Source organism: Amblyomma mixtum, chromosome 1 (genome assembly GCF_055824585.1).
Source record: "Amblyomma mixtum isolate Tamu chromosome 1, ASM5582458v1, whole genome shotgun sequence".
NCBI classification, from domain to species: Eukaryota; Metazoa; Arthropoda; class Arachnida; order Ixodida; family Ixodidae; genus Amblyomma; species Amblyomma mixtum.
In genome coordinates, this window is record NC_143012.1 from 67,129,092 (window position 1) to 67,141,137 (window position 12,046).

The window sequence follows — 12,046 nt, forward strand, 5'->3', positions numbered from 1 at the left end:
CCCTAGCAGTGTTCTAAAAAAAAAGATGTCTGTTTCTTACAAGCTGATCTCTTTTCTAAACTTTTGAAACTTGAGTGATGGATGCATGGCTCCGGCAAGCACGATATTCAAAAAGAATTTCTACGTCAAAAAAAGATCCAGAACTGATTAAAGTGCACTGTAAACGAAAACAGTGCACTGTTAGTAACTAAACTAATTTGTGTTCAAGCCTCCTTCAACAGGGGACAAAATAAATGTAAGCTTCCAGCTTCGACACAAAAACTTCTGCTGCACAAATAACAACATTCGAGATTCAAGTGACCACTTGAGATTTTGTGCCAGTTACTATTCCTGATGGAGAACCAGACTGCCAGGTATTCAAAGCCACAAACTACTGAAAAATTTCAAGTGGAGATACTTCCCGAATCAAGACCGTATTTCGATGGTCGGTTTGATTCTGGATCCTGTTCCAACTGCCGATATGAAACAGTTTGTTCTGCCGCAAATCATTCCACCTTGCTCTGCAGAACATGGAGTGCATTTCGTTTCTCGATCGCCGATTTGTATTCCATAGTGCCATAGTGGATTTCGCGCTTCGCGGATTCGGAGCGATGCACTAGATCAACAGTTGGAGTTCACCACAAGCCCAATTCCGAAATTTGAGGGGTGATTCACAATGAGACCGTACAATTCAGGCTCCACCGATCAAATCATTAGCTTAGCAGCAACGTGGATCTGTGGCATAATTAGGTGGAACCTTCGTACTTTGCGGATTCGGAGCGATGCACCGGATCAACAGTTGGAATTCACCACAAGCTCGATTCCAAAATTCAAGGCGCAGTTCACAATGAGACCATACAATTTAGGCTCCACCAATCAAATCATTAGCTTAGCAGCAGCGTGGGTCTGCGACTTCATTAGGTGGAATCTTCACACTGTGCGGATTCGGAGCGATGCACCAGATCAACAGTTGGAATTCACCACAAGCTCGATTCCAAAATTCAAGGCGCAGTTCACAATGAGACCGTACAATTCAGGCTCCACCGATCAAATCATTAGCTTAGCAGCAACGTGGGTCTGTGGCATAATTAGGTGGAACCTTCGTACTTTGCGGATTCGGAGCGATGCACCGGATCAACAGTTGGAATTCACCACAAGCTCGATTCCAAAATTCAAGGCGCAGTTCACAATGAGACCATACAATTTAGGCTCCACCAATCAAATCATTAGCTTAGCAGCAGCGTGGGTCTGCGACTTCATTAGGTGGAATCTTCACACTATGCGGATTCGGAGCGATGCACCAGATCAACAGTTGGAATTCACCACAAGCTCGATTCCAAAATTCAAGGGGCAGTTCACAATGAGACCGCACAATTCAGGCTCCACCGATCAAATCATTAGCTTAGCAGCAAAGTGGGTCTGCGGCATAATTAGGTGGAACCTTCGCACTGTGCGGATTCGGAGCGATGCACTGGATCAACAGCTGGAATTCACCACAAGCTCGATTCCAAAATTAAAGGGGTAGTTCACAATGAGACTGCACAATTCAGGCTCCACCGATCAAATCATTAGCTTAGCAGCAACATAGGTCTACGACATCATTAGGTGGAATCCAGCCACAATGTTTGCAAAATCCGTAACATGCAGTGCGCGACCGTCCGAATAATTACCTTCACTGCACTCACTTCGCATACAATTCAAGTTGACACCATTTAGGTCAAGGCGGTGGTGCATCAACGATAAGCAAAAAGCCCCCTATCAATCATGCTTGCACATTTCACAACCATGTTGGTTCTCTTGGTGTACTTCCTGATAAGAATAGTAGAGGTAGATTGCAGACTCATGTTACTGGCATCTAAACTGCACTGCCACCCTATAGGGAACGAGACCAGCATATTTTTGAGGGGAAGCCAGCACTTAGCAAGGTTTTTGTTCGTACCAACATAAAGCAATGAACATTAATGAAAACTTCGCACGCATCAAGAACAAAGGACTTGTGGAACAGAACATTAAATAACACTAAGGAAAAATACTGGATTGCCCTAATTTATGCAGCGCTGCTGTTCTTGGCAGCATAACTGCACAGATTAGAAAACTAACACTGGCCAGCAAAAATTAGCGATACTGTCAACTAGAAGAGCAAAACTTAACCTGCACACAAAAGGCTCGGAAACCTTCACGAAACAAACAACAACACCAGGGCCAATTACACGCAAATTCTACGTCAGAAGCCCAGAATGCTAAAGCGACTAGGCTGCAAGTCCATGAATTTCGCACGTGCTTCCGGCTTTTCACAGTTTTTTTTGAAAGAATGGCAATTCGCAACAGAAATACATAACAAATATCTGTAAAAAGTGTACTCGAAGACTGGCTGCATCAGAAATGACAGCCTTGTCCAGTGACCATTCCTGGGAGCCTCCCTTGTGAAGACGGAGTGCACAAGCTGTCTTTCTATTGGTAATTCTGCATGCACGCCATCTTAACTAAGAAAAACACTCTGTGCATTAAGTTAAACAGAAAACTGAGCCTCAACGTAACAAACCAGAAAAGTACACGGACCACCTTCTCTCTCTGACCAAACTACTTTGTCAATTAGCCAGCAATTCGTTTTGCCATCGACCAAACTCAAAACCACATTCCTCCGTAAAACAGATCACAATGCTGGAGCAATGGCTTACGCAACGAGCTTACAAGTCCAACATACTGAATTTGGATGCCAGTTCTGTTGGGAGAACGGAGGTTTCTCGAATCAGTGCAAGCGCCACCTGCTGGTATAATTATAAGCTTTCCCGAGGAAGGGGACACTGAAGAAGGTGCCGTCCAGTCTGCACAACGAAGCCAGTCGCATCGGATTTCAACGACGATAGTTGGACACTTCGATGGGACAACCGCTCAGTCGCTGCCAACGTTTCAGTATATGAAGAACACAATTCACAGAACAAAAATCTTTCTCGGGCTATGCATGCTTTTGTGTTGATCGCACAACAGTCTAAACGGTGCAACTTTCACGTCTGTCGAAAGAAGCTTAGCTCATCGTCAAAGTATGGATGAGAAATGTCGATGAGGGTGGCTCGAGAGTTTCGTAACAAGGCTTGAAAGCACGACAAGATGCAGGATATGTAGCTACATGTGTCACAAGCCTACGTGACAACGCGTAATTTCCAACATGCTATGCCTGGTCATCTGGCAATCAGAGGAATGCGCAGAAATCTGACCGCCACAGATACTCTCGATGTAAACGGAACGGGGCAACGCTTTTCAGAAGGTGCATGAGATCCTTGAAAACAAAAAGAAAATAGAAACATGATGCACGAAAATTCGAGAAGGCATCGTCTCGTGGAAGCTCCAGTCCGTCTTTGGCATAGCTCATAGTGAGGTAGGCAACAGCGGCAGCTTCATGAAAGGCGTCGACCAGTTCAGTCAAGTCGAGAGTTGTGTCGCGGAAAAGTACAATGTTTAGCCGGAACGGCAATGTGAGACCAGCAACGAACAGAGATGCCGCCAGGATGCTGCAAGATAAACTACTGTAAATCGGCACTGAGAACTTCGGGAGACTACAAAAGCCACACAGCCGCAGTACGACACAGTCGAAGTGCAAATGGCCACAAGCGGTTTTCAAGCATGTCGTTGCTTTGGAATTGCATATGCAAGGAGCTGCGAGTCCTCAACAAAAGAAAGCAAAGCAAAAGACAGCAAGGTCGGCCTACAAGCGAGCAAAACAATTGTTACATTGAAGATGCAGTGTTAAAGGGCTTTCAAGAAAGAAATTGGGCACGTTCAGACAAACTTCTCATACAACAAATAAAGATTGCATGCTTCCTTATTTCCAACAAAAGGCACTTTAACACATGGCACGAAATCTGCAAAACCCTGTGCCAACAACAAAGCGCTCTAATGTTATTTCAAATGCAAACACCGGTTTGTGAGACACTGCCATGACAGCAAGTGAAAAGTGCAAATAGTAAATATAAGTAAATATAAGTTTCAATAACGTGCAGAAAGTGTAAAAATTCAGGCAGTTCTTAGAATACAAAGCAGAGTAATAGAAACAGAAAAGAAATCAGGAAGAGACAAGTTAGTTCAAGTAGAGCGGCAAATCGTTACGGAGACATATACTTTGCAACATTCTGACCACACTGCATCCTTCCTGAATTTGCCTTTTTCTTCAAGCAATAGAAACATCAAGCCTTGTATTAATGTCCACATCTGGCAACAAACTTGCCACTAAACTAATTTTTGACAGGATGAAAAAGGATTAACCACTCTATCACCAACAGCTTTTATGCCCAATTCAAAAATGAAACATCAGGTGTGCAAAATGCGTACGTAACCAATAGATATTACAAGCAGTGATGAAACTAAACGATTGGATATAGGCTGGACATTGGATAGAAAAAGCAAGAGAGATCATTTAAGAAGAGATTCTTGCTACCGGGTGTGCTTGCATATATTGGCCATACGAATTTAAAAATTCTCACACCTGTACTTTTATTTGCTCTGCGCCTAATTCTAGCACAGAGATTTGCTGCCCGTAATACGGTTGGTTTGACGACGTTTGCATTGGAGCTTACATCATTTATCCGAAATAAGTGGAAAACTGCTACGATGTATGCAAGACAAATATAGAAGAGTGAGAATAGCTAGTAGCTGAACCAGTGCTACCACCTGCAATCAAAAAAGCAAAGCAAGCACCACAGTTAGTAGAAGCTTGGTTGCTTGTTTCATGTTTTCCCACTAAGTGGCAGCACCAGCATACACAGTTTTCAGGGGTCATTTTCTTGTGTTAGTAAATGAAACTAGTTTTGGATGCATTTCGAATGAGCCATGCAAAGCTACACTGTCAAATGAAGTATCAAAATCATGAGAGTTACAGGCATTATATCTGGGCAAGATTTCAATACGGATGAGAAAATTCCTAGACATCTCAGTCACTATGGCATGAAAAGATCATTAACCAAGGCAAAGTCAGATTTCCTTGCCAAACAAGGTCGCATCACCAACTTCAGTGTTAATGTAAACAGAGTGCTTGTGTCCACACATGTAAGCTGATAACACAATTATCAGGACCGAATTAAAAAACCTGGCATTGCTAAAGATTTGTGCGCACATAGCAAAAAGTAAAATCCCCACTTTCTTTTTTTTTATCAGCACAAATGTGCCATAAGCCCAGATAATAGGGCCCCTCTCATGTTTTGAATTCATTTTGTGCGTAAGTTGTTTGCATCCTTTTCTTTGACAGAACGATTACAGTCAAGTTGTTTTACGGAACAATTCAGTCAAGTGCCATTTTACGGAACAATTACAGTCAAATGCTGTTTTACGAAACAATGAGAGTCAAGTGTTGCAACAGTGAGCATTAGAACCAAGGTGTGAGTGATAGGCTCCCTCCTGAACAAAATAAGGAAAGTTTTGCCACAAATGCCCTGCTACTATGCTCACGAGGAAAGCCCTAGAAATGCCATTATACCAAGTGCTCGAAACCTAGCATTGGAAGCAGCGAAAAGGTGCATTCAGAGACACAGAACTCCCGAAATAATAATGCAAAATGCTGCAAGAGGATAGAGCGAGAACACAAAAAGCTTTTTATGCGACTGTGTGGCTCAGTGAAATGAAAGTGCTGACTAGGGTTTTGGTTGACACACCAGCCCCACTGAAAAATCGTGCCACGGCCACATTTTCCACTTCGTTTCGCTGGTAAGTAGATGCGCAAAGTTCACAAGAAAGGCTCGCCGCATTATTTCACGTTAAAGCAACTACTTATTTTTTTTCACTTTTGGCAATGCTTGTGCAGACACTTCTTTCCTCAAGGTAGCAGAAAAGCTGTGCCGTGCGATGACAACAAAAAGAGATGAGAAAAGGAAAGACGAGACGCTACAAATAACAAAATGAGAAGAACAAAGCAACTTCAACAACAGCAAGGCACAGAGAGTCGTCGTCTTCTCGTGGAGTCGAGCGTGCAGATATGCTTAAGCCGTGACAGTAAGATGCATACAGTGAATCGCATGTTTCCATAGCTCGCTCAAGCAAGGGCCACGGGAAACAGGGTGTCGTCAAAGCCCTTTGGAGATGCCCCGTAAGTTTTGGAGCAGAGCTCTGGATCAAGCTGAAGAAGTTGGAAAGAGTAGACTGGGTGCCACTTCTGGAATATTGCAAAGATAGACACGCGAGGACTATGTACAAAGTGGCAGCAGGTTCCTCAATCTCGGAAATGCTAACGGAATTGTATTGAGGACGTCGCAGATAAGAAGCGTGGCGCTCAAAGTACAACGAAAAAATGGCGGAGGAAAAAAGAAAGGAAAAGGAAATAGGAACGTCCCGTTGCACGTAAATCTTCACAGATGCGTGCATCGATTGTTCCCCGGCATGCACCCGTCACCGGCAGTTTCTGGCGAGAGACACAGTCAGAAAATTAACGCACCTCCACGGGAAAGTGGTGCATATGAGAGAGCTCCTACTGTACATGTACAAATAAAAAAAAAAACTCAAAACAATAAAGCACAATTCAATCCACTTCGTATTCACGCTCAGCAAATTATGCTCGCAAACAGTCCATTATTGTTGATAGCCTCCTTTGGTGCACCATGCACGAAAAAGTGTGATACGTAATAAGGTAGAACAGGTGTTCTACCTTCAAGGTGATGGCTCCACCACTGACATCACAATCAGTAACTCTGCAAAATTGATAACAGGTGCGAGCAGAGTCTTCTAATGGCTTTTTTTTTCTTCACTGTTCATGAAGCTTGCCCCCGAAATTTCCTGTGGAGACAGGACTGCCCACTAGGAGGCTTTACCACCAGCCTCGATCACGTGGCTTCACCAACTCCAAATGCACGATCTTCGAGCCCAGTCTGCAAGTCACGACTCTTCTTGACCCGGTTCAGGCAGAACCAGCTGCCTAAGCGAGAGGACTTGACTGGAGGAATAAAGCACAGAAGAAAAAAAAACACTGAGCGGACGCAACAAGGTTTTCAACGTGACCTCGTTGACTCGGCCGCCAAGTTCGCACAATGCCCCTGCGGAATTGTGAAGTTGATGCTGAGCACAGGCAGAATGAGCAATGGAGGAATGACAAACTTATTGAACACCCTCACAGTTCGCCTACTATATACACTCGGAACAAAACAGCAAGAACCAGAGGAATAATCACATGTACACTTTGTTTGATCAGAAGCTTAGGATAACACGTATGCACGCTGTGGCGAGGTTCCTTCGTTTGGATTCACGAGACAGAAGAGTCACCACAGTTTCGCATCCCACAAACAAGCAAATGGTCGACTGCACTCGCCAATCAAATCAACGTCCACACCTCATGCAAAAAACATACCGGGTAAATCGGGTCACTAAACACGGTGGGCTAATCCTCGCTACAGTTATAAACTTGTGGCTGACGCCTCTGGTTAACACTTGTCGGTGGCATGTCGTCCTCTTTGCAGAAAAACGTACAACACAGCAAACTAGAAAGAAAATTCAAATTTAAGGTAGAACACATTATAACTAACTACAAAGTGTTGTCACACCCACAGTGTCCAACAATGTTAAACAACACACATGAGGGCAAACAACAAACCACAATGCACTACACGAAAGTGACGGGCACAAAACCATGAGGAACGAAAAATATAACTAAACCGGGTGCCTACAATACTGTTATTATATAGTTAAATAAACATGAAATGCAAGAAAAACAAGTGACCGTGTCTCTCGCCAGGCCCGCCATGTTTTTATTTTTCACCTACTCTTCACTTCACCCCTTTCCCGACAGCAGCACTTCCAAGGAATGCCGCCTCAACAGGTGGTGTGGTGGTGGTTTGGCATCATATCTTAACTTTTTTTTTAAATTACAGTTGAGTGGCAAAACCACTCCACAGAGGCTTGCCTGCTCAAAGACAAGCGAAAAAAAAAGCCTTGTTAAGGATTGTGGTGGATCGGGAAGGACTACCTTCTCCCAAGGCGCCCACCACACACGCATGGAACAAAAAAGCAAACAAAATAACACGGAACGAGACACAGCTCTAGGCGGTTTCAAGAGAGCATGCCCGCAAGTTTCGGCTGGCTGAAGGAGAGGATCTTCGGGGCCAGGGAGCGGATGCCAGATCAAGCAGCGGCAGCAAACTCCTTGTTCTCCACGAAATGGATATGAGGGACACTTTCACTTTTCAAGGAAAAGTGTACCAGCAGTTCCACTCATTGAACCAAGAGCCACCAAACAGGAACGACCTGCCCTGTTGAGGCAACGCAAAGAAGTAGTCGGGATGACATGCATGGCCGAGGCGTTTCGACGGCCGCCGTCACACCCCCCCTCAGCCAAACCGCTCCTTGACTAGATACATGAGCTTCTTCTTGCCCTTGTAGGCGGCCTTCATGTTGTCCACGAGCTGCGCAAACTGCACGTGCCCGTCCTGGGCCAGCAGGAAGGTCTCGCGCGCCTTGCCCAGGAACTCGATGAAGTCGCCGTAGTGGCGTGGCGAGATGTGCGCCAGCCGTGAGTGGGTCGTGTTGACGTAGGCCGCGATGGCCGCGTCTAGCAGGGGCCGCAGCGGCGGCTTGTCCAACGAGAGGGCGCGCACGCAGCGCCGCTTGGCGTCCAACGCTGCCGAGCCCATGCCCGGCGCCGCCATCGAGCACCGCCGCAGGATGTCCGACAGGACAGTGGCGCACTGCACGTGCTTGACCAGGAGCGGCACAAGGCCTGCCAGCTCGGAGCGGCCCAGCGAGTGGGCCAGGGCGCAGGCCCAGTGGATATCGTTGATGGCCGGGTGCGCGTCCTGGTTGTAGGCCAGCTGCACACCGCGGGTGGCGAGTACGGCCAGCTTGTAGGCCCGGTGGGCGTAGCCCCGGTGCTCCATGTACCGGGCCACGGTGAACAGCTGCGAGGAGGTCATGACGCCCGAGCCCGCCGCGTCCACCACGATCTGGTGGGCCGTCTCGAAGGCGTACGCGTCCCCCTCGCACAGGGTGAGGGCGTTCAGCGCGCAGTTGGGCGGGTCCTTGGAGGCGCACTGCAGGGCCAGGGTTCGCGCGCACGATGACAGCTCCTCCTGCTGGCTGAAGTCGAGGCCCAGCCGTAGGATGGTGGCATGCGACATGATGGTCGTGGCCACTGGGCCTGGGGGGTGGAGAGGAGGAAAAGCTTGGTACATGCTCGCACTGCTTCACCCCTCAAAAGGCAGCACCAGAGGACTTGCGGACATCTCTTGCAAGGCTCACCATGGAGCTTGAGATTAATTTACAATACTTACAATGCACCCATACTCTCACACAGATCTCCTTGCATATTCAGCAGAGTGGTCACAAATGGCAACCCTGGAAAACTACCGTATTTACTCGCATCATTTGCATACTTTTTTTCTTTAAATTGAGCACTTAGAAAGAAGGCATGCAAATTATGCAAATATTTTGTGAACATGTCCTAAAAAGCCCTCTAAAGGTCATAATGCACAATATATGCCATATATTGTCACCTATGTGTCAACCCCCCCAACTCTCACCTCTTAGTGAACAAAAAAAAAAATTGACTCCAAATATGAGTCTATGCATGCCACCCTGCCCTATGCTATATGCAGTTCCCCGTGGGATGGCATGACAGCACATGCACAGCTGAAAGCAATAAACACGCGATACAGTTGCGAAGTCAGGAGTCAGAGGCAAATGGAGACGAAAGGTGATAAAACAGCACCACTGGGTGCGGCTCAGCTGACTAGTGACAAACCGAACAGCAAATGGTTTGGCAGTTCAGCTCGTGCCAGAGGTTACTGGAAGTTTGCTCTTCTGACTGTTTGTCCAGGAAAGCGACTGCCAGCCCGTCCAAGCAGCGTATGGCAATGCAGACATGCCGATCTTCCCAAGTCTGCCTTGCATGCACTCGCGAGCATACTGCATAACCACGAGCATACTGGAGCATAAAGATTTTTGTAGCGTTGAGTGCCCACAGTCTCTCCATTTCACATGCTCTCTTGCACCACCATACTGCGACCATACTGTGCATGTCCGAGGAGCAAATGACCTCACTATGCACAGCTGGCCTGCCTCACCACATGCCCTCGCCTTCCTTCTGGCACAACCTTGTCAATACCTGCAGCCCACATCTGTCTGTAATCACCCCACAGGTTCAGGCGTCCACTGACCCAGGGAGCCATTATGTGCACTTCCTTTCCTTAAAATTATCAGTGTAAAACAATGTCACCACCAATGAACAGAACACACATGGCCTGAACATTGTCAATGCCAACACATGCAGCACACCTGTCACTATGGCCACTTAGCTTAAAGCACAGTAGAGGTGTCCACTGTTCCAAGAGGGCAGTTATGTGCCTTCCCTCTGGTTGAGGTGTCCATCAAGATGTGGACACCTCAACCCCACCTCAGGCTAAGTATATCCTGGCATAGCAGAGCTAAACCACTGCCAATTTTTTTTTTTATTAACCTGTGTAATTAATTAGGGGTGCACAAATTACATGAGGGCACACACTATGCAAGTAAATATGATAGTAGCATAGTGCTCTCATCTTTCAACGCAGTGGCAGATACAATGTTTTCTCTTCGTTCTGAGACTGCTGAAGTAACCATGCCTGCTTAAAGCTAGACATAGTTTCGTTTTGACAGGTTTGTTACCAAGGTACCAAAAGAGGGACAATTCTTGAAGAGCTGCCGAGTGATCACACGAGATTTAACATCCTGTCTTCTCGACTGACCTTAGTAGACAGTTATAGATTCAAGACCTGCTCAAGACCTGCCCTGTGGCCAAGCACGGTGTGCTACTGCTTCTACTAGATAGTGAGCGACACCTATAAGCACCAGCCTACAACAAGATGCAGACATGGTGAAGAGCGTACCGGTGGCCTCGGTGGGGGTGAAGAACTGGTACCACTTCTGCATGATGGACACCAGGGCCTCCAGGCCGATCTCTGTGGCGCAAGTCACCAGCCAGCGCACCATCTCCCGACGTCGCCAGTTCAGCGAAGACAGGGTCACCCGCATCACCTGCGTCATGGGACACAGCATTCGCGTTGACCCACAATCAGATGACGCAACATGTGCATTGGCACAAGAGAGCGATAACAGCAAATCCAGTAACACATGACTAAAGCTCCTTCGCTTGCAAAAATTCCCACTGTTCAGGAACAGACAAATGACCCCAATATACAAAGCAGTGAGTCTTTCTTATATCTTAACTCATGCAAACGTTTATGCAATTCCAAGCAAACACAATGTGCCCATCAACTCATATTGACCTGACCCTCACTGTACCGTATTTTCCGGTGTACAAGACGCACCCTTGTATAAGACGCACCCGCCATATATGCAGGCTGTCAATGAAAAAATTGGTATATAAGACGCACCCGTGTATAAGACGCACCCCAATTTACCCATTTAGGCTAGTGAGGATTAATTAAACATGCTTATGCGACCATCTCAAAATGCACCGTGCGTGTGAGAAGTTCTTAAGCAACGCTAAGTGATCGAAAAAGGCAACACTCACGCCATACCTGCCCATGTTTTAGCACAAAAGAAAAAAAAAGCGAAAGAACTCTCTTTATGTCCATAACAATTTATTTTTACATAAAACCTTCAAAGTCTTCATCTTCGGATGCACTATCGAAAAGGCAATGCAGCTGAAGCATTCTCTTTGCACTACGTACTTGCAAAGGGTGACTAAAAAAAAAACATCGGCTTCTCTTGGCTTGTCTTGACAATGGCCAGAAGCGCGACTGTTACTACCATCTTTTGGCATTTCACATTACCTTTGCTTGGGGCCTCCGAAACGGCTGCGTGTTTAAGATCCTGGAAGTGGTCAACCCCGCCGTTTCATGATAAAGTTCACCTAAAAAAGTTGCGCACGGCGGTCCCTGTATTGAAGTATTAACCATGTTACAACCGCATTATTGGTAGTAATATTTTTTCGGTGAAAAAAGCTTGAACATGAACTGAGGAATTCCTGAACTCGCAAAAAAACCCGGAAAATTCGCATATAAGACGCACCCTTGTATAGGACGCACCAGCAAGATTTTTTAAAAGAACCCGCGTCTTATACACCGGAAAATACGGTAGTTTAATCTGGAAGTTCTCT

General features: G+C 46.2%; 1 protein-coding gene across 1 annotated transcript in view; it reads right to left on the bottom strand.

Moving 5' to 3' along the window:
- Nucleotides 1–12,046, bottom strand: part of LOC149366590 (zinc finger SWIM domain-containing protein 5-like) — a 56,037-nt gene continuing 43,991 nt past the window's right edge. The window contains exons 16-17 of the mRNA XM_089551389.1: nucleotides 10,812–10,959; nucleotides 1–9,085 (exon numbers count right to left, since the gene is read on the bottom strand). Of these exons, the coding sequence (XP_089407515.1) occupies nucleotides 8,280–9,085; nucleotides 10,812–10,959 (954 nt within the window). The 3' untranslated portion in view covers nucleotides 1–8,279. The remainder of the gene's footprint in view (nucleotides 9,086–10,811; nucleotides 10,960–12,046) is intronic.